The following is a 27,994-nucleotide window of genomic DNA, read 5'->3' as shown; positions in this document are numbered from 1 at the left end:
TTGGTGTTGGGTATTAGCTCAGAGGAACCATCCTGTCGGCCCCTTCACCTGGCTTTTGTTGAGCCCAGTCAGTGGTGGGCTCTGAAAGCCCAAGGGACAACATAGAGGGGTGATAGCAGGCTGAAGTCCCAGAGAGCCAGTTCTGTGAGAAGCCCCTTCTAAGGTGGCCTAAGGGGTAATCTCAAAGGGTCCTGGTGCTTGGGGTCTTGAAGACAGCCAGTTCTTGGAGAAGACCTATCTAAGGTATCCTAAGGTGTGTCTCCGAGGGTCGTGGAGCCTGGGATCCTGAGGACAAAGTTTCTACTTGGGAGTAGTCCAGGAAAGCTGGAAGTTTGGAAAGGGGAGGGAGGGCCATGAGGTCTGGAGGGGCCAGAAGTGGTAAGGGTGACCCTGAGCACGTGTAGTGGCCTGAGGAGGCCGAGGGCCTGAAGATTTCTTCTGCATCTACCATAGATGGATGTTGGACTTGGTTGTGTAGGTGCCAGAGGATGTTTTTGGAGCAGTTGAGGAAGTGCGTATGAGGCTGGGCAGTGGGTGGGTTTGAAGTGTAGAGCAGCCCACACATACATAGTGGGTGCTAGCCATCAGATAGAAAGGAGGGATGGGACAAAGACTCCCTGGGCTTGGGACCCATCAGTTATGCATGGAGCACAGAGAAGGTGACAGGTGTGTGTGGGGGGAGGGGTGCTAAGAAGTCTCATTTGGGAGACAGGCCTAAAGAAAGAGCAGTCGGGGTTAGGAGAGTTAAGTGTGGACATGAAGGGTGATGTGTACAGGTCCTGATGATGTTAGCTTTGCAGTTAAAAGGTGTGAGACAAAATAGTCAGAGGGAGTATGAAGCCCTTGGGAGAGGCGTGAGTAGCCTGGCTTTTGAGAGCAGGCAGAAAGAGGAGCCTGCAGCCATGGGTCTCTGCACAGGGCTGCTCCCAGCCCTTAGGCTGTCATAACTCTGAGGGTAATGAAAGGCAGGAAGCATGGCCCTGCACGGACATGTTGAAAGGGAATTTTACTATTTTTTCACTCATGATATTGATATTGAATGTTTAATTTAATTTTAAAAGTGTGCAACATAAAATGTCTTGAAAGTTTGTCATTTTAAAAATAGAATTTGAGGCCCCTTTGCTTTCTGTTGTCCTGCCCCCACAGCCGCCCCTGCCGAGCTCCATGCCTCAGTGTTCTCTCTCTCTCTGCTCCCCTTCTCCATCCTGCTTTTTTTGGGGGGGGGTTCTTTACCAGTGCTCTGACTTTGCTTCTCTTGATAATGTGTTAGGTATTGCGATGCTAATGTAAACATCTAAAGTTTCCTTATACCCCAGAATGGTGGATTATTGAGTGTAAACTGACACTTCCTTTGTTAAGAGTGTTTTGAGGGGTTGCTGTCAAAATGTTTAATGCAGGGCAGAGAGATGGCTCAGAGGTTGAAGGTATTTGCTTGCAAAGCTTTATGGCCTGGGTCCTGTTCTCCAGCATCCATGTAAGCCAGATGCACAGAGTAGTGCATATGACTGGCGTTCCTTTGGCACGGCAAGAGGCCCTTCAGTGCCCGGACACACACTCTCACCTGCAAGCTTGGGGGCCGCAGGCTCTAAACTGAGTCACAAACAGTATGGAAAGAGCATGGGCAGGACGACATTGTTGCAGAGATTGTCAGAGGTGTTTAAGGAATGCAGCTACCTGGAATGCCAGGCTACTGCTCTTCTTTAGAAACGAGGGACCCTGATCTGCCCTCTGAGCACGCTTGGTGCTATGGTGAAGTACCTAACAAAGGAACCGTCAGCAAGTTGGCAGGTAAGGCGTGGAAGTGGTCTGTGATGGTGAGCTACGTTCCCAGGCTTGGGTCTTGTCACTGTTATGTATTCTTTCAAAGTGCTAGGACTTTTTTTTCCCCCCACTATATGGCAGATAAATTCAGAAAGTGCTCATATGTGTGGACTAGTTTAAATAAAGCTGGCAGAGTTTCAGATGCAAAGTTGTACTTATTTTCTAATGAAATGCAATACTAGGCACATATGATATTGAACTCACCCATTTGTTGATTATTAAATTACTTATGTGTACTTACTGAATGTGATAATAGGTGCACACTACAGAGGAAATGCAGCTTTGAAGAGGAAAGGCTCAAGTGTTGCTATTTGAGACAGGGACTGGGGTATGGCCCCTGCTGGCCCAGAACTCACAGTCCTCCTGCCTCAGCTTCCAGTGCTGAGGTCAAACACCCACTTTAAATAGCCAAGCATAGCCTGTATGTCCCCTGGGAATTGTCTTTCTGAACAGCTGATGCAGTTTGGAACTCTGCGCTCTGCCTTGAGTCAACCTTTGGCTCAGCCAGTGAGGGAGGCAGACAGGTTCTCTTTTCAGCTATCCTCACTACATTTGATTTTGGTCTTATTTCCAACTATATTTAATAATTGAAATGTCTGTGGTTGGGAATAGTATTTGAAATTTTTGTAGAAGCTGATGATCTTGGGCATTTACGACCTTAAAAATGAAATGTGACATGAGAACATATTCTGGTTGTTTTTAGTCAGATATCTCTTCTGGGGGTACATCCAGTGTGAGATAAGTGCCCTCTGTAGCTGGCACAGTTCTCTCAACTCCTTTAAGAAGCAGTTCATGTAGCCACCTGGCGCCCTCACTGCTTCCTGACTGAAGTTTACTGAAGCTGGGCCTGGCCTCTGCTGGCCCACACAGGGCCTGCTTCTTCCACCCCCATTGTGTGGCCGCCCCACACCTTTGTGCAGCTTCTGCATCCTGGTGAAGGCCCTGACTGGAGGCCTTGTGCCCACTTAATTGGAAAACCTTGGCTGCTAGATCAAGGTATTGCAAGGCAACCGCTGGATGTTGAACATCTCTGTGACAAGTGGAGACCTGGGATCTAGAGGAGGTGTGGTTTGGGGTGGGGGAGAGTGATCAGGTCTGGGCTCTAGAGGAGGTGTGGTTTGGGGTGGGGAGAGTGATCAGGCCTGGGACCTAGAGGAGGTGTGGTTTGGGGTGGGGGAGAGTGATCAGGCCTGGGATCTAGAGGAGGTGTGGTTTGGGGTGGGGAGAGTGATCAGGCCTGGGATCTAGAGGAGGTGTGGTTTGGGGTGGGGGAGAGTGATCAGGCCTGGGATCTAGAGGAGGTGTGGTTTGGGGTAGGGGAGAGTGATCAGGCCTGGGATCTAGAGGAGGTGTGGTTTGGGGTGGGGGAGAGTGATCAGGCCTGGGCTCTAGAGGAGGTGTGGTTTGGGGTGGGGAGAGTGATCAGGCCTGGGACCTAGAGGAGGTGTGGTTTGGGGTGGGGAGAGTGATCAGGCCTGTGATCTAGAGGAGGTGGGATCTAGAGGAGGTGTGGTTTGGGGTGGGGAGAGTGATCAGGCCTGGGATCTAGAGGAGGTGTGGTTTGGGGTGGGGGAGAGTGATCAGGCCTGGGATCTAGAGGAGGTGTGGTTTGGGGTGGGGGAGAGTGATCAGGCCTGGGATCTAGAGGAGGTGTGGTTTGGGGTGGGGGAGAGTGATCAGGCCTGGGATCTAGAGGAGGTGTGGTTTGGGGTTGGGAGAGTGATCAGGCCTGGGATCTAGAGGAGGTGTGGTTTGGGGTTGGAGAGTGATCAGGCCTGGGATCTAGAGGAGGTATGGTTTGGGGTGGGGAGAGTGATCAGGTCTGGGATCTAGAGGAGGTGTGGTTTGGGGTTGGGAGAGTGATCAGGCCTGGGATCTAGAGGAGGTGTGGTTTGGGGTGGGGGAGAGTGATCAGGCCTGGGATCTAGAGGAGGCGTGGTTTGGGGTGGGGAGGGTGATCAGGCCTGGGACCTAGAGGAGGTGTGGTTTGGGGTGAGGGAGAGTGATCAGGCCTGGGATCTAGAGGAGGTGTGGTTTGGGGTAGGGGAGGGTGATCATGCCCCGGATCTAGAGGAGGTGTGGTTTGGGGTGGGGAGGGTGATCAGGCTTGGGATCTAGAGGAGGTGTGGTTTGGGGTGGGGAGAGTGATCCAGTGGGGAGAATCCTCCAGCCCTTGCTTTCCTCCTCAAGCCAAATTGCCACCCTCTGCTGGCAGCTGCGTTGAAGAGCAGTCCCTTCCGCACCACTGATCACAGGTGTTCTCCGGAGTAAACACCCAGACACCTGGGGCCAAAGGAGCCATGAAAATATGGTCTGAATGGGTATTTTACACTAATAGTACAGCTTCCATGCCTCATTTTAAATTTTTAAAGAGCTTTGGTGGAGATTTCTTTAAAGTGAATGCAAAATAACTGGTTTGTTGGCATGTTCCTTTTATTTTGGAGCCTATGGAAGGACAGTTTGCACCAACCTTCGGCTAATGCTGGCTGCTGAAATCCAGTTTGTGCAGCTTGTGGACTTTGTAGCACCAGCTCTTGGCATAAGACGCCATGTGATTTTAAGTGCGCACTGTGAGAATGGGTGGAGCAGCAGCAGTCTATGAGAGAGCTTGGCTAACAAGCATGAAGTTTTCAAGCAATATTTAGGTATTTAGTAGAAGTAGAACTAGTATATGATGTTCCTTAAGTGTTAACACCTATCTGAGCTGACAGGGAATGAGAGAAAATTTATTTTAAGGCACTGTTTTCCATTTTTCCCTCTCCAATCAGAAACTGGTTCTTCAGCTTTCTGCGCCAACTCAGACATGTGGTAAGAAGCCCTGACGCCCTGGTCTGCTCTTTGCTCCGGGGTCAGGGCTAGCAGCGCTGAGTAGGTGAGCACACAGGGGGCTGCTGAGCCCTGGTTCGCGGGGCTGGGGTGCTGTGTTTGGGGTGCGTGCTGTCACTGCTCATGACTCTGGTCGTGCCTGCCGCACAGTGCCACTAGGATGTGAGCGCCCACGTGCCAGCCGAGCCCTCGCCTCTCGCGGGGGCTCAGGAGCCACGTGTCCCCTGTTGCTTTATTCTGTCGTGTGGTCTCTGACCACCGTGCCGCATGAGCACACAGATGTCCATACGGGAGTGCTTGCTCGTGCTGTAAGAACCCTCAACGGCGAGCTTACCAGTTTATTCTGTTTTGTGGATAATTGAAAGTGCTTATTAAGATCCAGTTGACAATAACGTTTTCATGAAATATTAAAAATTTTGACATAATATTAAAGGAAGTTTGTCCAAAATCAGAATTAAGCAATACAAGCAGGTGTAGTGGTTCACTCTTATAATCCTCACAGTTGGGGACTTGGGGAGGGTGAGGTAGGAGTATCACCATGAAGGCCAGATTGGGCTATAGGTAAGACATTCAACATCCCCTTCTCTCCTCACTACAAGAGTAATTAAGCAATACAATGGGATTTGGTTTTGGTTTACTCTGGTTTAAAAGATGGTTTGGCTACATCTCACTTTCCCAAATGCTATCAATTGGTTATTCTGTAAAATTCACAGTACTTAATCTGTGCAGTTTTATTGTAAATGTTAAGTTAGACTCGTTTCTGGTATTGATTCACTATTTGTTTTTTTTTTTTTTTTTTTTTTTTTTTTTGCTTTTGATACCAAGTGTTAAAAGAAATGATAGCTGTCACATTTAAATGTTAGCTGAAATGTCACATTACTTGCTACTGTATGGCAAGCTTTTGTTTCATTTGTGTTATTGATGAAGTTGACAACTGAGAAATTGATGACCGTGTATTCTGTTTGTTCAGGACTTGTCTCAGGAAGGCTATGGAACTAGATCTCAACCTCCTCTGGCTCCAGGAAAACCCAACCATGAAGACTTGAATTTAATACAACAGGAAAGACCGTCAAGTTTACCAGTAAGACCTTACTGTGCCAATTAGAAAATGTCCTGACTTAAAGATTTTTGAAAGAATGGTTGTTTTTGTTTGTTTGTTCATTTGTTTGTTTGCTCTGTTTTATGTTATTCATAGGAGAGAAGTTTCTAGCTTTTAGATTTATTTTATAACTTTTTTTTTTTTTTTAAGAGCTCAGCTCTTAGGAGCCTGGTCATTCTGGTTAAGTCTGTTCGTGTGTAGCTATGTGTTGCAGAAAGTCTTACCTGGCTGGTTGGCTTGGTGTAAGGCAGAGGTTGTTGTTGTGCAATCAAAGTTTTCTTAACTTGTTGCTTTTTGGAAGATACAGAACAAAAACGTGTCTGTGTCAGAGTGAAACTCCAGAGAAGCTGCTGGTGTGCAAAGGGTATACGTGAGGAACTAATACATCAAGTAGTCACTTTTTGTTCCGAATTTTGTATTTGTGTCATGAGAGGTGACCCAGAAGAAAGCCATCTAGTTTAAAATTTGACAAAATGGATTATAAAATATTTATATCAAGAAGTAGTATATGGTAATTGACATATATACATGTTTATGTGTATATGTATGTACTACATACATATGTATGTAGAGAGAGAAAGAGAGAATATGAATAGTGTCTGTGATATAGGGTGTCATGGTGATGCCAGATTCAATTTGTTTTTACTCTGCTTTCAAATACAAAACCCAATTTAATGAAATTGTCTTTATTAACTAAAAGAATAAATCTATACAAATAGTTGATGATTTTTTTGTTAAAATATTTTGACTTTCTCATTATTGTTACTGCTTAATTTCTATGAGAGTTTATTTAAAATGGGAGCTCAGGATAGCCATGGTTTTAACCTTGGTTTCAATTGGTAACCCAGGTAAAATTCATTATATTCCTTTAAAACATTGGAGAATAGGCATTTGTAATGGATGCTGTACACGACACGTGACATACATGCCACACTCATTTTAAGTTTCCTCTGTAGCCTTAGATGAGAAGGAAAATGACCACTATAAAATATAAGTTATCTCTGAGTATACTGCACACATTTTTCTTATAGGTTTTATTTCTGTAGTGGAAGGGTATGAGGCATTATAACGACTTTTTGTAAAACTTGAATTGGCACATTTATTAACTAGTTACTTGGTTTTTGAATAATGAAAAAGGTAATGGGTTCTAAAAGATAATTATGGAACAGAGAGCATGTTCAGTGTGCATGTCATGCCTGCATGCTGTTAGCGTATGCGACAGTTGCTGAGCATGTGGAAGGTGGCTTCTGGTTATGAAATGCATGCTGATGACACTCAGGTGGCCAGTGGGTTCCCTTGTTTCTTGCTAGTGTCATAAGTGCTTTGGAGCCTGAGTTTGTAGGTCTGTCACTGGTGCTGATTTGCACTGTGAAGCAGGTTGGAAATTTTGTCTTAATATCAATTTTTTGCATAGCCTTAAGAGTGTTTGGTATCCGGTACTGGTTTCTTCTTAGCCACTTGAGAACTTCAGTGTCAGTCAAGGGCAGTGGTTCTTGTTATGCTTTGAAATCAAATGGGTGGTTCTTATGCAACAAATTCTATAGCATAATAGGGGATAGTGGAGTCTTTTGAATTCTTCGGTTTATAGTTTTTATACATATTCTGTGCAATGATTTCTTTTCCTCGTGAAGCTGTTTAAAACAAACAACAACAACAACAAAAACAACCAGAAAGAAGGCAGCGTGGTGGTGCATACCTTTAATCTTAGCACTGGGGACATAGAGGTAAGAGGATCGTCATGAGTTCAAGGTCACCCTGAGACTAGATATCGAATTCCACGTCGCTTGAACTAGAGTGTAGAGTGAAGCCCTACCTTTAACCTGCCCCCCCCAAAAAACAAGGAAATACATGAACTGGTCTTCTTTTTGGGGGGATGCAGGGAGTAGCACACATATAAACAGGAGGCCACTAGAACCAAGTACTTTAGTCACATTTCTGTAATCTTCTTGTAAAAGAGAGTAAAGCTTCTAGGTTTTATGGCAAGCATATAGTATGTATATTGTATAAAACTCATATGCCTGAACTCAAATATGTCAGTGTACAAATAGGCTTTATTGAGATGAAAGTTACCATAGCATTTTTCTCTAGCAGGGCTGTGCATGCATAAAAATTTCTATATGGAGTTTACAAATATGTTTATGTTGGTGTTTCATAAGTTGTATATAATTAAGGCAATTATGGCTTCAGGGAACACTTGATGGTTTTTTTTGGGGGGGTGTTCTTGGTAGGGTCTCACTGTAGCTCAGGCTGACCTGGAATTCACTACGTAGTCTCAGGGTGGCCTCTAATTCACGGCAATCCTCCTACCTCTGCCTCCTGAGTTTTGGGATTAAAGACGTGCGCCACCACGTGCCCAGCGAACACTTGTTATTCTGTTAAAACTTCAATGTCATGTGTTTGTGCAGTGCTTTTATTAGATGTTCTAGTCCCGTGACTTGGCTAGGTTGATATTTTAGGGTCTATGAAACTATTGTTAATCATGCATGCACTTGCTGTTGGAGCATTTGCAGGTTTTACTTTTCAGGTGCCAGTGACATTAATTTTGTCTTAAGTAAATTTAAGGACAATTCTAGAATATTTGTATCACTGACTTTGGAAGTTGGAACTAAATAATTTTGTAAGTCTTAATTGAACTTAAAAAACACTGTAGTATAGTGATTTTAATGTATAATTGGTAACTCTGTCCATTACATATGTGACTATGAAACAGATATGCTTCTTAAAAGGAGTTCCTTAATCTTTTTGCACACATTGAAATAAATGTTTTTCTGTGATACATTTTTTTCCTTAGATGTTTGTTCAGTTACCAACTTACCATAAAATATCAGCTTTCTCAGTATTCTTCAGCTGTGCCCATAATTTGATCTCGTAATAAGTTGGCTTCTATCCATGCTTGAACCTGCTTTTCTTTACTCATAGACCATTACATTCCAGTGATCTTCAGTAGCTGATGCACGTTCGTTTTCCAGCTGACTTAGCTAGATCCTCACACCATCCTAGAAAGCAAAGGGCTAATGAATTAATAATACCTGTTCTCTTGTCTTGGGCCGTGACCAGTAATATTTACTTTGTACTTAACAGGCTTTCACCTAAGCTTTGAGGAAATCTGCCTTTATCAAAGTCCACTCATTTCTATACTTCTTAACCATATGATTCTCTCATTGCTGAGGCACATTAGTTTATATATTCTTGGCATTTCCATTATTGATAAATCTTAACATACAACATAGAGATTAGTTTGAAGCCCTCTGCCCCATTAGGACAGGAACTTGAGATATGAATGCATTTTGCACTTCTCTTTGCCTGTAATATTGATAGTATATAAAGCAAACATTTCAACAAAAGACTGTGGAAGATCTAAAAAACCCTGTAGCTGATTTACTCCTTTCTTTCCTATATCTTGGGTGTACTGCAGTTTAGTCTTAACATATCCCCCCCCACTGTGATAAGTACACTTTTGGTTGTCTCTTGCATCATTTACTATTCATCCTCTTATTACAACTATTTTAAAAAATATTTTATTTTTATTTGTTTACTTGAGAGAAAGAAATACAGAAATAGGCAGGGAGAGAAAGAGGGAAAATGGGTGCGCCAGGGCCTCCAGCCACTGCAAACGAACTCCAGATGTGTGCACCCCATTGTGCATCTGGCTTACGTGGGTAAACCAGGGTCCTTTGGCTTTGCAGGCAAACTCCTTATCCGCTACGTCATCTCTGCTGCCCTTATTACAGCTATTTTTATTATTGTCTTGGCTCCTTAGTTTAGACTAAGACCTTAAAGTTTTTATTTTGGGGTGCAGTGTGTGGGGTATGGTAAGGCATGTGTTTGTGATACATGCATGTGTGTGTGCTGTGCATGTGTATGTGCCTAGGGTGTCTTCCTATTCCCTGTGGATTTCCTTGAGACAGAGTCTCTCCCTAAGCCGGGAGCTGCTGTTTTTGTTAGCAAGTCCCAGTGATTCTCCGTTCTCTGAAGCTTCCCCTCCCACAGGGGTTATAGACACGCTTGGCCACAGTAAGCTTTTCAAGAGGGTACTGAGGATTTGGTACTGAGGATTTGAACATGGTCACAGCCCTGACATTCTTTAAACCATCTTGTTTTCACAAATGACAGTTAACTTTTACCTCAGTAATTTAAAGTTTCAAGGGAAGAAGCAGGAATTGGATACTTTCAAGCTAAAGATCACATGAAAACCTGTTGTCAGTAATATTTTATTTTGCTTTGAAAATAATTGGCAAAACAACAATTACAATTTTAGTAATATAGATAAGTATGTTCTTAATAAAATATTTATGAACATGTCTAAGAAGTAAAAAGAAAATGAAGGCTTTGTTTTCTTCTGTCAGAAAACAATGCTTTTCCTCCCAGGGATGGAAAGAGGGTTTTTGTTGTTGTTGTTGTTGTTGGTTGTTTGTTTTGTTTTCTTTGGTTTTTCAAGGTGGGGTTTCTAGCCCAGACCTGGAATTCACTATGTAGTCTCAGAGTGGCCTCAAACTCATGGCCGTCCTCCTGCCTTTGCCTCCCAAGTGCTGAGATTAAAGGCTTTTATCACCATGCCTGGTTTGAAAAGATTTTGCATACTCCTTAATTTAGAAAGAACCTATTTCATTCTTACCAGAGCCGCATCAATTTTACCCCTCAGACAGAGGTCCCCTATTCTGATTTCCCAAGTTCAGATCAGTGTTGCTGTCTTGTTCTGAGTGGACTACAGTGGCCGGGCTTGCTGGAATTACCTTGTTTATGAATGACCCAGTCTTCTTCCATAGAGATTGGCTGAGGGGGTTGACGTGAAAACAGTTTTATTTTTCTGAACTAACCTAAAAAAAAATCCTAAATATTTAGAATAGTGCTCATGGCTCTCCTTGAATTTGTGCTTTGCTAAAGGGAGGAGGTACTAAATCTTGGTAGTTTCTTTGAGACATAGGATGTAAAGCAAGATATTGAAGTTTTGAAAGATAATGGTTAGAAAACCTTATCAAGAATGTCCTGTTGAAGATTAAGGATCATTAACAGAGCATGCAATGTTCCCTCTTTAGTGAAGGAAGAGTGTGTGTGTGTGTGTGTGTGTGTGTTTAATAACTTTAGGAGTAAAAGGTTAAGCATTTTGGAAACATAAATAATGATGTTATGTTAATAGGAATATTAAAGGATGTAATTCTTTTGACTGTTTGGAATCTGTTGGGTAAAGCTAGGTGAAGCAAATTTTAAACTGGGTTCTGCTTTTTATCAAGTTCTCAACCCAGCCTACAGAAATATAAGTTGTTATACTATCATAGCCTGTTGGCAGGTTTCTGCTAAAGTTAAAATCTGCCAGACATAATGAACTCTTTTGAAACTTTTATTTGTAGCTTGAACTTGATTTAAATGGTTGTCATTAAAAGGTTAAGAGTGTAGCTGTCTTCCATTGATTGATCCTTCTCATATCATTCTGAACATTTAAAAAATTACAAGTTAATGAGAGAACTCTCACCTGTCTCCCCACCCCTCCCAGCGTCCAGGCGTGGATAATTCCTGTGTGCAGCTGAAATGCTAGGCTGTGTGTTGTCAGCATTCCCAGGGTGCAGCAGGGGTTGTTGGTGCCTGTGTAGAGGAAGCACCTTTCAAGATGGAGTTTCCTGGACAGGCAGGAGCCCAAGGCCCCACGCTGCTGGATGAGGCCCTGCCTTTGGAGGCGTTCCCAACCCATTACTGAATTTCACAGGAAAGGTGCAGACCTGTTCTTTGTTGTCTTGGGAACCTGTAAAGGGGACACACATTACTTGGTTTCTTACTTTTGACTTGTTTGATGTTCAGGAATATAATTTTTATCATCTGTATGTTCTGTGTGGAAACATCTGTTTTTGAATTAAGGTTGAGAAATTCATGCTTTGAAAAAGAGGCTCAAATAAATGTTTATTTTTCAACTGGATTGTTTATTTAAGATGTGATATTCTTGAAGAGGTAGTATAGTGCTCACCTAGCATGTTTATGGCTCTGGATCTGTCCCCAGTGTTCCAGTGCTTGCTTCACATGTGCAGGGCTCTGGTTTCGTCCCACCAACCCTGCACCCCCCCCCCCAGATCTGTAACTTTATTTCCTAAGCTATTTTCATGATATCATTGCAGTTATTTCAAAAGTAGAGGATAGAGTTAGTTGAACAAGGTGGGATATCTCTTTCAAAACAATAGTCCACTTATTCATTCTGTAAATGAAAATTCAATAACACCTTAACAGTTTGGACTTTCTCCAGGAAAAAAGTCTAAATATAATGGAAAGCTTGAATAAATGAGAATTTTGAAAGAACTGTATTATGCTGTTGAATAACTCAAATGTTTGTGCATACAATGTTTCCAAATTAACATCCCCAGCCCTGGTAAAATAAACGGATGGCTCTTTTACCTTAAATTTATTTATTTATATATTTTATTTATTTTTGTGGTGCTGGGATTGAACCACAGAGCCTTCCTTGTGCAAGCTGGGCAAATCTTCTCCCAGGAAGCAAGACACTCTCACAGCCCCAAAGTAGGGAGCTCCTGTGGTAACTTAAAATTTTTCTAAGCATACTGCTGAAAACTTTTCCATATAGTATCCTTAAGACTTCCATTTAAAATATGGGGGTGGTGGTGATAAATTTTATCTCAGACTGTCAGTTAATTCTTAAAAAGTTAATGAAAGTATGAAAGGATATTAGAAAAAGTAGACAGTAGACAAAATTGGAGACTATGAAAGGCTGAAATATAACTGGTTTGCAGGATATTGGTTTTGGTGATAGAAAACGATCTAGACTTGATGAATGAGTCTCATTAAGGGATGAAAAATGTAGATTTTCCTGGCAAAGAGAATGGTCAGCACACAAGTGTTGCCCTAGCAAATGAAGGCCCGGGAAGCCCCAGCCCAGCTCACAGCCTTGGGGTGTCCTGGGTAAGGCCATGGAGCACTTCTTCGTGCCTTGAAGTGGCCTTGGGGATTACTGGCATGTCCCGGGTTCACCTCAGACAGCCCCTGCCACCACACCGTATCTCTGACCAACAGGCAGGGTTTGGTGCAGGCTTGGGGGTGGTAGTGTTCCTGGCTTCCTCCCTGGGCTGGGGCAGCCAGCAGGGCCTTCAGGGTTCATGGTCTGGGCCGCTGCTAGGAAAAGCCTCTCTCCCTTCCCGCAAGTTTGGGGTTCTGTCTGCAGCAGAGACAGGGGAACTGGAGCGCCTCTGCCCTCTCCAGAGGGTCTGTCCAGTGCCATTCCCTGCAGGCCAGGTGGGCCACTGACGAGCAGGAGGCCACAAGTACCTTTTGCTTTCTATTTCCTACTTTAGTGGGAAATGGCATTTAATTTTCAGATTTTCACTTTGCAGGTGACAGGCAGCAACACATTTGTTCCTATAACAAGGGACATGTGACCAGCAGGGGCTCATAGTAGCATTTGTGGACTGGTTATTTGCTTTTATGTTTCATTGGGCTAAACCTAACTCTTTTTAATATTAACTGTCAATTTGGGAGCTGGAATAAATACATATAGAGAAGGTTCCCCTAAGCCAAAATTTTCTCTTCTTCTACCACAATGTAGGATTTTTAGAGGTATCTCTCTCTCTTCATCATCTTTTTCTTTTCCCTTCTCTAAATTGTTGTAAAATAAGTGAATGGTCTTGTTTTCCTTTGTTTGGGTCAAGAAATTTTAGCTGAAAATTGTTACTGTGTGAAAGAAGATTATTGACTCAACAAGCCTTCAATTTTCCGTGAATAACACTCCCACCCCCTAGCTTCGGGAACACGCCGCGCATGCATTCTATTTTAAAATACAGACTGTAATTTAAAACAGGCAGTTGGATGCCCCACTGAACTTTGTTTAAGCCTGGAATAAAAGAGGAGAGAGGAGGGAGGGAGGGAGGGAGGAAAGGAGGGAAGGGGAGAAAGAGAGAGAAGCTTTAAGGCACAAAAAATGACTAAGCTTCCGCCTCAGCTACCTTTCTTCATAATGCATTCATTCTATTAAAAAAGAAAAAGCTTGCAGGTACGATTGCTGGATCTTTCCACGGGCCCACATTTTACCCAATTTGAGACTGTGGTGTGTACATCTTTTCATTTGATTTTATCTTCAGGCTCTCATTTGAATCTTTGTAACATGTTCAGGACCATTCACTTGCAGCAGGGTTGGTGCACATGTTTGTGTATATTGCAGAAGTTAATGCATGTGAAAGTATTACTTCAAATTTACATATGTAATTTTGGAATATAAGGCAGCTAATGCTGGTATTGTATAATACTGATTTTAAACTACCTCTTTTTAGATAGGAATGGCATAAATATTTAGCCATAATATTGCTGTATGTTCACTATATAGTGATTATTTGAAAATAGCATTGTATTACTCTTTCCTCTTCCTTCTTACAAAAATAACCAGCTTGCAGTGACTTGTATGGAAGTAACAGTGGTTTGTCGTTGGACTAGAATAGCGTGTTGTCAGGCTGACGTTGAACGGCAGACAGGACTGTAGATCAGCTCAGCTCTGGTGTTGAGTAACTCGGGCCACCTTTCAGGATCACTGTTTTCTTCTCTGAATACTAGTGAGTTAGAGTCCCTTAGCTTAAAACATATTAAAAGCCATCTTTAGGCATATATGAAGAAAAATACAGATAAAAATGAACTGTTGGATCTCTGCTTTTGAGAGAAAGTCAAATGAGTGAGGTGGTAGGAAATGGCTCATACATGGCTCTTAGTAGCCACTCTTTCATCTTGGGTGCTTTGAGGACCTTAATATCAGGGCTTAGGATGTGTTGGTTAGGAGTCATGACTAACACAGGGAAATGGTAAAAATGTGAAGAGATTTTATGAGATTAAAGCTACCCTTAAGTAACTTTGTTTGAATTTTCAACTCCATGAAAGGAAGAAATTTATCTTTGTTAATAAAGCCCTATTTTTTAATTTAAATTTTTTATTGACAATTTCCATAATTATAGACAATAAACCATGATAATTCCCTCCCTCGCTCACTTTCCCCTCCACACCTCCACAACTCCACTCTCCATCATATCCCCTCCCCTCTCTTTTATTTTGATGATAAAAGATGATGATCTTTTCCTTGTATTATGATGGTCTTGTATAGGTATTTCCAGGCACTGCGAGGACATAGATATCCAGCCATTTTGTGTGTGGAAGAGGGCATTTTAAGGAGCCTTACTGTTCCTTTGGCTCTTATATTCTTTCTGCCACCTCTTCCCCAATGTACCCTGAGCCTTGCATGGTGTGATAGAGATGTGTCAGTGTTAAGCACTCCTCTGTCATTTCTTCTCAGTTCTATGGTGCCTTTTGAGTCATCCCAGAGGTCACCACCATCTCAAGAGAGAAGCTTCTGTAGCCACAAGTGAGAGTAGCGTTAATATATGGGTGTGGACATTAAGAAAAGTGCTTAAAGGCCTATTTATTTTAATGCAGAGTTTATATAAGTAGAACGTTATAGATTGGAATGGTGGTGATAGAATGATAGCATTAGGTATAATTTTAAAATTTATTCAAATTTGTGAAGGTGATATAGAGAATGTTGGAAGATGGTCCATACTTGCATCTCACGGCCAACATAGCAGTCACCTTCTCATTGCTGAGACAAATCACTCTGACCAGATGCAGCCCATGGAAGGGAGGATTGATTTTGGCTTACTGTCTAGGGGAAGTTTCAACATGGCAGGAAAAGCATGGTAAGAGCAGACAGCTGGGCATCATATCTTCTCACATCAGCTGGGAGGAAGTAGCAGGAGTGAGCTGGCTAGCCCTGGCACTTGGGGCTGGACTATGAGATCCTAAGCCCTGCTCCCAGCAAGTACCTCAGCTCCAAGACTCTACCAGTTAGGGCATAAGTATAAGGCTTCATTGTAAACCCTTGAGGCTGTCGGGGGCGGTCCACATTCCAACCACCACAACTGCTTTGACCAAAGACTAAAGAAGTGAAGCTGTCAGTAGTTGTTTAGGAGGAACATTTCTTAGTTTAACTTACATCGTAACTTCTTCTTCCCTGAGGTTGTTTTGGAGACATTTGTATGTGAGCCTAGTCTGTAGATTCAGTGTCTTTACTTTTTTTCTTATTCCTTATTGAGGGTTTAAGGTTGTGAGTATGCAGCAGTGATGGTAAAGAAGCTGGTTTATAAAAACATGTACTTTTGAACAGACGTTTGCTCTTTGTAGTAGTGATGGCTTCCCCCTTTGAGCACCATGAGTACAGTGATACATTTGAACTCACACAAGAGTGAGGCCTTAGAGAGATTACTCTGAAATTTGTCTGGGCATTTTCCTGCTTGCTTGCGCTCACCGTCCTTTCCCCTTAAGCACACTCACTCTCACCACCTCTTGCTCTTCCCGGGCTGGGCATAGCTCAGTGGTAGAGAGCTCAGCTGAAGTGCCAAAGCTCTAGGTTGGAGGATCCCTGGTACCACCCAAAGAAACAGAAAAGCTCTTTCCCCTCCCCTTTTTATTCCATTTTTTATCTTACTTGATGCATGAGGAGCAAAGGTTTTTCCTTTAGAGATAAGGAGGGAAAGTTTTGGTTTTATTTCTTAAAAAGAAAAATGCTTGGGTTTTTTTGTTGTTGTTGCTTCCTTTTCTTTTTATTTATTTTTGTTTCCTTAGCAAAGATGGAACATATTGTAGTGGCCAAAGACAATTAACAAAGCATGGCAGAAGGAAAAAAAGTGAACGTGTGTGTGTGTGTGTGTGTGTGTGTGTGTGTGTGTGTGTGTATAATTTGATTCAGATTTCTGATGTTTGAGCTCGCATTCCCAGATGACAGAGACGCTGCTGGATGGAGCTGGCGTCAGCTCCGCAGCACACTCTGTTGCCCTCCCTCCATCTGCAGCTCCCTCCCTCCATCACAGCAGCCCCCACGCACTTGCTCCTGGACGTGCTACGTCCATGAAGGCTATCTCCTTTTGAAATACAACCATTTTGCCCAGATACCTCCATAGTTACTGCAGTATGCTTTTCTAAATGTTATCATCATCAAATAAGGCACAAGATCTCACATTATACAGAACAATTCAATTGAACTTAATAATCAGCAACTTAATGATTTTATCACTTCAATATGTATATTCGATGTAAGAATAATGAAAAATTTTAATGATTTCTTCACTGTGTAGCCCAGGTTAACCTAGACTTCATGATTCTCCTGCTTCAACCTCCCTAGTGCTGAAAATGTGGGCATAAGCCACCATGCCCTTGCTTAATATTTGTTTTTATTATAACACGTTATTGAAATAAAAAAGCAAGAAATACCTATCTCCAGGATTCCTTTTATTCACCGTTCTATAACATATTTTCCCAGTTATCTTTGGTGAACTTCACATGTTCGCAGAATTCCCCTTTGGCACATGTAATTTCGCAGAAGTGCTTCACTATTTGGTGAAGGTATTGTCTATCTGACAGTTGAGAGCATCGGTGGCCAAGTCAAAGTCATGCTCATAGCCTTTTAGTCAAGACCTTGCTGTGTCGTCCGTCACATGCTTCATGCTGGTGAGGAGGGGTGCTCCCGTGCCCTGCTGTGAGCTCCTGTGTGGGAGCAACAGCGAAGTGGCTACTTGACCAACTAAGTGTTTCATTACTTATTCTACTTTTGGTCAACTTCATTGGCCTATGCTGTTTGTTTTATGTAGATAAGACACTAAATTCCTAGCTATCTTTAATATATTCTGACCTATTTGTGGGTATGCTTTTAAAATCTGTGCCTAAGCTGGGCATCTTGATGTAGTGTCAGCTACTCTGGATTCTAGAGTGGGAGGCTTGCCTAAGGCTAGGAGTTCAACTCCACCTTGACCGGTGCCTAGGTTATAGTTGGCAAAACATACACATTTAGATTTATGACTTAGATCCTTCACCTTGAACCCTTTGCATGCACATATGATGCAGTATATATCTTTGACCTGTCTCATACACCCATTGCATGTACATATGATGTAGTATCCATCTATGCCTTGTTACACACAGTCATTCCATGCACACATGATACAGTTACCTGTGACCTGATTCATACATTCATGCATAGTGCATGTCACTTCTGGCCCTATATTGCAATGTGATTTAAAATTGCTTCCAGGATTTAAATTGGCTTCCAGGATATAATCCAGGGCATTTGTTAGTAGGCCTTTTAAGAACTCCATTGCTGAACCCCAATACTATACACTTCTTTAGGTGTTGGTGTGAATATCATAGAAATTCTTGTGCATTCATTGTATATTTTTGTTTACCACAGAAAAAAGTAAAATATTGATGGAAATTGTGTTTTATTAATTTTGTAATGAAACAAAATTACCCAAAATCTTGCTGCTAGTTTTGTTTTTTGGGATTACCAGAGCCAGCATTGTCAGAGTAGGATGGCCAGCGAAATGGCTTCTTGCATGTGAGTTTGTCCTTCCCTTCTTCTTTGCACTACCAGTCAGTCGAAAATCCCCACAAGAAGGCACAAAGCAAGACAGGGCAGAGACTTACTGGGATTGCAGTGCAGTCTGCCTGAGGTCCTAGATGTCCTGAGCTTCCTAGATGCCTCGGAGCTTTCAGATGCCAAGCGCAGGTGCTGGGTCACAGCAGGTGTACTCTGGAAGAAATCGGCTGTGGTGGATAGCAGACCTCCAGAGGAGTGCCAGGTGGTGGGTGGGTCAAGTCACAGCACTTTTAAATCATGTACCCTAGGTTGACCCTTAAGTTGTTCTGTGGAGCCTTGCATCCTGTAGTCCCTATACCATCCTGTAGTCCCTATACCATCCTGTAGTCCCTATACTCAGTAGGTAGGGGCAGAAAGCAAGAGTTTAAGGTCATCCTTGACTACGTAGTAAGTTCCAATACAGGCTGACCTGTATGCGATCCCTTCTCCAAATTAAAAAAAAAATGTTCTGTAAGTTGTTCTCATGTGTGCATTTGTGTGTATGTGTGCACTCACATGTTTAGGGTGAGATATGCCTGAGCAGTTATGTTAATATAGGAAATCCATCCATCTGGGGCCTGCCTGTTTTACATCCCAATTGCTTGAGTGGCGTTAAGTGAACACGTTGAGTCAGGTTGTATTTCATGAAACCTAGCACCTTGAAGTTTCCGATCTTGGTTTTCAGAAAGTTTCATTTATTGGTGTTTAAGCTCTATCAAAGACCCAGTAGTAGCTAGTGAAAGGTCCCTAGGAATATTATAGAGCAAGTGAATGTGACTTTATAGTTTAAATAGGTTAACTGATTAAATTAACATTTCTTTTTTTTTGGGGGGGGGTGGGTACTTCCAGGTAGGGTTTCACTCTAGCTCAGGCTGACCTGGAATTCACTATGTAGTCTCAGGGTGGCCTTGAACTCTCAGCGATCCTCCTACCTCTGCCTCCCGAGTGCTGGGATTAGTGTGTACCACCACGCTTGGTTAACATTTCTTTTTTTTTTTTTTTAATGTATTTTATAATTCATTTATTTATTTGAGGGGGCAGATAGAAAGAGAAAATGGGTGCACCAGGGCCTTTAGCCACTGCAAACGAACTCCAGGTGCATGTGCCCCCTTGTGCATCTGGCTTATTTGGGTCCTGGGGAATTGAACCAGGGTCCTTAGGCTTTGAAGGCAAGCGCCTTAACCACTAAGCCATTTCACCAGCCCAACATTACTCTTTTTAACCAATATTTTTATTCATCTTCTTATTATAGCCTTGGCTTATTGTACTTATCAGAACCAGCAATAATTTAGGTTTACCTATAAATCTAATTTTAATTCAAACAGAATGTATAAAGTACAATTAGTAAATTTTTAGCCTCCTTGAAGTGTTTCTAATATTGTGTCATTCTATATAAGGAATAATTCATGATCAAAGTTTAAACATCATTTTCTTTATAAAACAGTTTGGCTGAGAATTTTTCTTTCAACTTGTTTCTCTAAGAATCAAAAATAAATTTGTTTATTTTTATATGTGCCAGTGGTCACTTTTAATGGAAAGATTCCTGCTGTGAGCAAACACTTCCAGATCCTCTGGTGTTTTTGGACGAAGTGCACAATGCTTGTGCTTCTGAAAGCTTCTGAGCTGACCTACAAACGCTGCTGCAAGGAGATTACAAGTTACAACAAAAATTGGGGAAGCAGAGAAGGAAACAAAACCAGTAATGCCTTTACCACGAATGACTCATGCATTTACAACTGCATTCCTGACAACCAGTAGAAAAAGAGGGAAATTTCAGGTTGTAATACCTACTAAAACAAAATATTTTGTAGGAAGGAATATCACCTTCTGTTATTTTGTAAAAGGAAGTATTCTATAAAGAAACATAAAATATTCCTGTGAAAGTAAAGAATAATGATACCAAAATAGGGACTTGCTAGTATACTCTAAGGGAGTTATTTCATGTTATTTGGGAAGATTACCCAGGGCCTAAATTAGGCCCTGTCACATGAATGAAAGAATTATTATTATTTTTTGAACTTGCTTGACTCCTTTAACTGTCAAAATTATAAATCTAGCAATTGTGTCCAAAGGAGTAGTTTATCAAGCCCATTTTCATTTCACAGTGATTTTAAAAATAGTTACCTTCTAATCATAAAATATGTAGCAGAATGAAAACTCACTTAGTAAAGAACTGAATTGTGAAGTATTTTTTACAAGTATATTTTTCTTTGTTTTGAGAGACTGATATGGAGGTGACGTTTTCTTTTTGTCATTGGCATTTTTCTATCATGTGTTTTCATTGGAGAAGATGGTTTACTGGATTATGAAGATGGGGACTCTGACTTTGTGGGTGAGAACAGTGGTAACCGGCATTTGATGTGTAAGCATTGCATGGTGACCTAATAGCGCCCACCATTCCAGTAGGTCCCTTTGGCCAGACGTACATGCTTCAGTTTTCCTGAGCCTCTGAACTGAGACACATGAGCAGATCAGTGCTTGCTTGCTTGCTCCCTTCCTGACGAGAAAAGTTAGAGTCCATTATCTGTCCTGCTCTTTCAGAGTTTCTCTGAGAGGAAGGCTAATGCTGGCTTGAATTCCTGTCTCCACTCCTAGGACTAGTCCTGGCAGGACCTGGCTCCCAGATATATTTCAGTTGTTGGCCTTCTTAGAGAGAGTTAGGTAAGGGAAGCTGGCCAGTGGCCCAGCAGGGACACGTGGCGCCAGCCCTAATTTGAACCCACCACTCTTTCCCTCGTGGGTGGAGGGGTCCAGCCCTGCTCTCCACATCTGTGGAAGGGATTCACCTGTCCTGCTTTTGCTTTTGAAAGGAAGCTAGCCTCCTCTTGAGCACAAACCCATACAAAAGAATTCCACTGAAGGAATGTGTTATACATAAATTTATTCTTATAATAACACTACAATAAATAGAATAAATAAATAGAACAAATAATAAATAAATAAATAGAATAAATAAATACAATAAATAAATAAAAAGTTCCTTTTGGGCCATTTTGATTATTTATAAGTGACTTGAAGTGGAAGAAAACTCTGGTAAGTTTCCTAAGGCAGGTGGTGGTTCCTCCTTGTAGACTTCAGTGACTTGATGCCGACTTAATTCTCTTGTGTTTCTGACCATAGATAGCTTGGCTTGGGGTCACTGTCAAAATTGAGGCTCCTACTTAAGAGCTGTTTAGCTGCAGAGGGATGAAGCAGCTCTGTTGGTGTAGCTTTACTCATTTGCAGTGCTTTTTAAAAACTTCCCAAACTCCCACATTGGCAAATAATTGGTCCATGTTTTCCCACGGAGTTTGCTGGGGTGGGGTTGGGTATGGGAAAGAGGAGTTTTCTGGGGTGGGCTTGGGTATGGGAAAGAGGAGCAGCCAGGGCTGGGACAGCTGTTTCTTGAGCACCGGTGCAGAGGGGTGGTGTGCCCTGGCTGGCTCCTCAGCCTGAAAATGTTTCAGTAAATGCCAGCTTCACAGATACACAAGGAATATTCTCCATACTGGCTAGTCCCTGGAATGTTCATGCAGGTCTCGGTCACTGTTAATTTGGATGAGAAAAAAGAGATGGTAGAAACTATTTTAATTTTCTACTGGGGATAAGAAAAAGGAAAGCAGAATTCTGCACTATGTTATTTCTTAAATATTGGGCCCCATTGAGTGTCTTTCTTGTTTACTTTCTGTTTTACTCTTGCTGTCTCTGGTGTGTTGACTAATGTAAGTCTTCCCCCAGGAACACGAGACTATGTGGTACAGTCCGCCTCATAACCTTCCTGGATATTTTTATAATTTATCATCAGCTGACACTGCCTGGGTAGAATATTCTTACCACTCCCTCTGGCTGCTGGAAGTCTGAAATTACATCTTTGTCTTTGAAGTCAGGCATACTGTTAGCGTTGCTATGGTGACAGGGTGGGTAATGGCCTCTACAGACAGGAGATTGGTATTTAGCGTCTGAATGCTGCTGTACACAGGCCTTGATTTTTAGAGTGGTTACTGAACTGTCCCCTGTTAGTAAATGTTAAGAAATTACATTTTTACATGGTCTTACTAGATTAATAGTCATGGTTTATTTCATTTTAACTGCAAGGATAAAAGCATTATTCCATTAAATGGGTAGCTTTCCCCCACTCTTTTGGTTTATGTATTATTAACACAGGCTTTCCTGTTTTGCTTGTAACATTTTATAGGTTTTTTCAAACATGCAGTCAGATGTGCTCTGTTGCTCCCTTTATTTTTTGGACTTAACCCATGATCTGCTTGATCTTATACAAGTTCAGAGGCGACAGAGCTCCTAGGAAGTGAGCCTTAGCAGTGCACGACCCATGGTCTCCGGAAGCCGCGTCCGCAGCGCTGCCCGCATCAGCCCTCTGGCGAGCCGCCCAGGCCCAGCCGAGGGCTTGTGGCGCTGAGCTTCAGCTCCGCTCAGTGCTTCTCACGGGCGCCTGAAGGAGGATCGGCCTCTGGCGCCGTGAGGACGACTGCTTCTTTCTTGTGCGCGCGTGTTTGTGTGTGTGTGTGTGTGTGTGTGTGTGTGTGTGTGTGTGTGTGTGTGTACAGCAGAGGTGCACATTAGCTGTCCTCCAGGGGTGCTTTCCACATTATTATTATTATTATTTTTAGAGATAGGTTCTATCTCTGAACCCAGAACTTGCAATTTGGCTAGACTGCTAGCTAGTAGGTAAGCTCCTGGGTCCTGTCTCAGTCTCTCCCAGGCTAGGATTACAACTGGCATGTGTTGCCATCCCTGATTTTTGGAAACAACTTTTAAGGTGTGTATCTGTCCTGTACCTGAACTGAGCTGCAGCTTTTATGTGGACCATTGCTAACTGCTGTCTGACTTGCTTGGGAACATCATTCAGAGCCTTGCTAACAAGTGTTAAGATCTTAAACCTGATATTTTGTTTAGAATAATACCTAGATTTTTGCACTTTTTTTTAAATATATTTTTTTAACTTTTTATTTATTTATTTGAGAGCGACAGACAGAGAGAGAAAGACAGGTAGAGGGAAAGAGAGAGAATGGGCGCGCCAGGGCTTCCAGCCTCTGCAAACGAACTCCAGACGCGTGCGCCCCCTTGTGCATCTGGCTAACGTGGGACCTGGGGAACCGAGCCTCGAACCGGGGTCCTTAGGCTTCACAGGCAAGCGCTTAACCGCTAAGCCATCTCTCCAGCCCAATTTTTGCACTTTGTAAACTTATGCCTCATATAGCTGTAAATGCATGTCAAATAGGCTGAATTCAGAACTTTTTGACATTTTGCCTGCCATTCAGTCAAGCATAGTAAATCTGGAGGTACTGTATGTTCTGAGCATATGTTTCCCTTGGTAGCCTTGTGGGGCTGTAGTCTTGTTCTGTGTACGTTATAGTGCTGCTTCTCAAGGTGACTCATTTAGATTGCACACAAGTTTGCCAGTGACACAGCACAAAGACATGATATGTGGATACATAGTTTGCCGTTGAGATGAAAGGATGGCGCTCACCTTTGTAGCCAGCTGGTGCCCAAGTTGAGGAGCACACAGGCCTTGGTCTTCCCACACGCAGTGAGCAGCCAGGGGGCATCGGCCAGCAAGCAGCAGCCGCGCTCCTCACTCGGTGGTCCCCAGGATACGAGCCTGGCCTCCTGGGTTACGGCTAAGACCTGAAATACTGTATAGGTGTCCCTTGGAATTTGTGGGGAGTTGGTTCCAGGATCCCTGTGGATAACAAAATGCACAGATGTTTGGCTTCCTTTTATAAGATGCATTGTGTGTATACATAATCCGTGCCATCTTTCCATGCACTTTATTTTATGTATTTATTTTTATTTTTTCGAGATAGGGTCTCACTTTCACCCAGGCTGACCTAGAATTCACTTTGGAGTCTCAGGGTAGTCTTGAACTCACTGCGACCCTCCTACCTCCCTAGTGCTGGGATTAAAGGCATGCGCCACCACACCAGGCTTTCCATGCACTTTAAAGCATCTTTGTATTGTTCATCATAGTTAATACCAGGTGAATGCTGTGTTAATAACTATTATACTGCATTAGTTGGGGATAATGACAAGATTAGAAAGTTTACGTGTACAACACAGACACAACTCTGTTTCTCAAATGTCTTTGATCTGTGGTGGGCTGCCTTTGTGGGGGACTGAAGGCTAGCTGAATGTCATGTGGTTCTGTGGATATTCTACATCAACACTGTCTAAAAGAACATTCTACAATGATGAAAATGTTTCATATCTCTTCTGTGCATTATCCCATATGTTGGCAACTTGCCAAATGCAGCTATGTAATGCTTGAAATATGGCTAGCACGAGTTGAATTTTATATTTTGATTAAATTTAAATAGATACCTGTGGCTAGTGGCTAAGAAACTGGATAGTGGAACTCTAGATTTATATTCAGGATCTTAGTACAAAGTCATTTTGGGTGAAAATAACAGGGTTACTTACATTAAGAGAGTCTGTTGATGTTAGGTGTCTGTGGTCATAAAGGCATTGGGAGTTCTTCTTCCTGAGTTTCTGGAAGACTCCTGTTGAGTGGGAGCCGGCAGCACAGGAATGCTCATGTCCTGTTGCTGTTTGCCTGTGGTTAGAGCAGGTGCCCTGTTTGCCACCCCCATGGTGCCCACACCTGAGCTCTGAGTCTCTGAGGCATTGTGTGCAAGCGCTGCATTTCCTCTTGCTGAAGTACAGCCACGTGGTCCACTGCTCAGGCCTAGTGCGAATGCAGTCTGCGGAAGAGCTGGCTTTGCAGCGGAAGGAAGGTAGTGGGATGTTTTCCAGGATTCCCCAGACTTCACTCAGGCTCATGTGCAGTGATTCCACCACAGGTTGCCATTCCCAGCGCCGTCCATGTGTCTGCTTCCAGTTGGCAGAGGTCACATCTTTTCTTAAACTCCTCCTTCCAGAGAGAAGACCTAATGAGAAATCAGAGTTCTCAGCATTTGCTTGATTTCATGGTGTGCTGTATACCGCTCCATCAAAGTAGACGGGAGGCTTGTTAATGCTAGCTGCTTTCACTCATGTCATCTTTAACCCTAATTCACTTTAATTATGACTAGATGATGGGAATTTATGAATTCGTTGTGCTAAGCAGCCCTTGAGCATTTGTGGTGTGCTGACTTGAGGAAGTGGAGTCTGACGTGGGAAGTACTTCCCAGCAGACACATCTGTCTCAGTCTGTACTGGCCTATTTGATGGAAAGATTTTAAGTGTTCTTCAAATGTCTCTAGTTTTTCTTTTGAGTACAAATATTTTTTTAAACTTTTTTTGTTACATTTACTTATTTATTTGAAAGAGAGAAGGGACAGATAGAGAGAATGGGTGTGCCAGAGCCACTAGCTGCTGCAAAAGAATTCCAGACGCATGCACCAACTTGTGCATCTGGCTTACTTGTGTCCTGGAGAATCAAACCTGGGTCTTGGCCTTGCAGGCAAGTGCCTTAACTGCTAAACCATCTCTCCAGCTCCAGAATATTTTAACTTGTAGTCTAAATTTTGTTTTCCTCTTTACCAAAACTACTCTTCCTTCCTTTTGCGGGGCTGGGAAAGTTAATAATCAGGGCAATTTATATTTAAAAACTTCTATTAAAACCAAAGAGTGATTGTAGTCCAGTTAATAAAGAAAAGCACAAAAGATTATGAGGCTAGGAACGATAGGGAGTTCGTTTGCTAATAAAGCAGAGTACTTGTAGAGGTAAAGAAAAAAATAGGGAACTTCTTTCCCTTTGGTCCAAGTGGTTGTTATCTGGGGTTTTCAGTTAAGTAAAATCATTAGCTACTTATATGTGCCTCAACCTAAACATAAAACCCCAAAGACTGCTTAATTAGCACACTTTTGTTAATGAGATAATGAGAGAGGTATTAGATGAGACTGAGGCTGTCATAATAGAGATGTAGTGCTGAGCGCACCGCTGTCCTGCCACTGAGAAGAAAACTCCATAGTCTACGCCTTCAAAAACAGGGCAAAAACTGAGGCAGGGAGGAACCTGCCCTGCAGTTTTCCTTTATTTTGAAAAAAAAGTAGACTGGTATGTTTTGTGGAATAATTTTGGATATGCATATAGACAACTTTAAAAAGTAGCACAAGAATGTTATGCATTTTATGGCATACCATACAAGTGCTTCAATACATGCATATGTTTAGATTTTTAAAAAGATTTATTTATTTGAGACAGAGAGAGGGAGAGAATGGGTGCACCACTGCAAATCAATTCCAGATGCATGTGCTGCCACGTGCATCTTGCTTATGTGGGACCTGGAGAATCGAACTTGGGTCCCTTAGGCTTTGCAGGCATGTGCCTTAACCATGAAGCCAACTCTCCAGCCCACATTTAGATTTTTTAAAGTACACTAGGCATGGTGGCGCATGCCTTTAATCCCAGACTAGGGAGACAGAGGTAGGAGAATCACTGTGAGTTCAAGGCCACCCTGAGACTACATAGTGAGTTCCAGGTCAGCATGAGCTGGAGTGAGACCCTATCTCAAAAAGCCAAAATAAACAAACAAACAAACTACAAAAAATTCAATAACATTCAGCAATAACCCTTTAATATAGTTAGTATTTTTGAAATTTAAAATACAGCCTAATTGGTTTCAGGTTTTATTAATTTTAGAAAAGACTTTCAGCATCTTTGCCTGTATGTTTCTATGACTGTCTAAGTTTTTAAGTTTGTGTGTTAGATTGTCTCATACCTCACTCCTTCATCACATTGCATTGAACTGTTCTGCATTCCTAAAGCAGGTAAGAAATTGGGTTCAGGAAAGAGAAAATATATACTAAGGGATAAGAGTTCTCACCTATAAGTAACACTCTAGTCATGTATGTCCACTGTAAAGTTGAGATAACTGTTTTCAGTATAATCTTTGCCAACTCTACCAGCTTCTTCTTCTTTATTTTTTATTCTGGGTGTTGTAGTTACCTTCCCATTGCTGGGACAGAGCACCTGACTAAAAGCTGCTGATGGAGGAATGTTTTATTTTGGCTTACAGTCTAGAGGGGAAGCTTCATGATGTCAGGGGACAGCATAGCATGAACAGAGAGGCTGGACATCACCTCTGTCTAGCATGGCAGGTAGAAATCAACAGCAGGAGAGTGAGCTGGAGTCTAGTGAGGGTTTACACTCGTAAACTCAGCCCCAACAGCACACCTCCTCCAAGGCTTTACCTTCCAAATTTCCATCAGCTAGGACCAAGCATTCAGCACATAGGAGTTAATGGGGGAACATCTGATTCAAAGGACCACACAAGATATTTTCATTGTCCTGGAGCTCCCCAGTTAGGTTAGACTGGCTAGCCAGTAAGTCCTGGTTTGGATTACCAGTATACACCAGCACACCTAATATTTTACCTGTGTACTAGGAATTGAACTCAGGTCTTCATGCTTGCACAACAAGCACTTTACTGACCCAGCTATCTCCCTAGCCCCAAACATAGTTTGTATCATCATTTAAAATGATCACATAGCATCCACATGGAGTTCAAGAAAACAGTAAGCCTACATACACTATTCTAATTGTATTTCAAATTGTCTTTTGTTACATTGATATTTTTTTGAGAAAATTTTGTTCATTTTTTATTTATTTATTTGAGAGTGACAGACACAGAGAGAAAGACAGATGGAGAGAGAGAGGATGGGCGAGCCAGGGCTTCCAGCCACTGCAAACGAACTCCAGACGCGTGTGCCCCCTTGTGCATCTGGCTAACGTGGGACCTGGGGAACTGAGCCTCGAACCGGGGTCCTTAGGCTTCACAGGCAAGCGCTTAACTGCTAAGCCATCTCTCCAGCCCGAGAAAATTTTAATTTATTTTGAGACAGAGAGAGGGAGGGAGAGAATGGGTGCACCAGGGCCTTTCAGCTGCTACAAATGAACTCTAGATGTGTGCAGCCCCCCTGTGCACATGTGT

At 42.5% G+C, this 27,994-nt stretch overlaps 1 protein-coding gene across 8 annotated transcripts in view; it reads left to right on the top strand.

Annotated features, from left to right (window-relative positions):
- Arid1b (AT-rich interaction domain 1B) overlaps positions 1 to 27,994 on the top strand; it is a 389,392-nt gene that overhangs the window by 139,221 nt on the left and 222,177 nt on the right. For all 8 annotated transcript variants that reach the window (XM_045159613.1, XM_045159608.1, XM_045159611.1 and 5 more), the window contains exon 4: positions 5,618 to 5,728. In XM_045159613.1, coding sequence (XP_045015548.1) covers positions 5,618 to 5,728 — 111 coding nt within the window. The remainder of the gene's footprint in view (positions 1 to 5,617; positions 5,729 to 27,994) is intronic.

The sequence above is a fragment of the Jaculus jaculus genome, chromosome 9 (assembly GCF_020740685.1).
Source record: "Jaculus jaculus isolate mJacJac1 chromosome 9, mJacJac1.mat.Y.cur, whole genome shotgun sequence".
Classification (NCBI taxonomy): domain Eukaryota; kingdom Metazoa; phylum Chordata; class Mammalia; order Rodentia; family Dipodidae; genus Jaculus; species Jaculus jaculus.
This window is presented reverse-complemented; position numbering and strand designations above follow the sequence as displayed.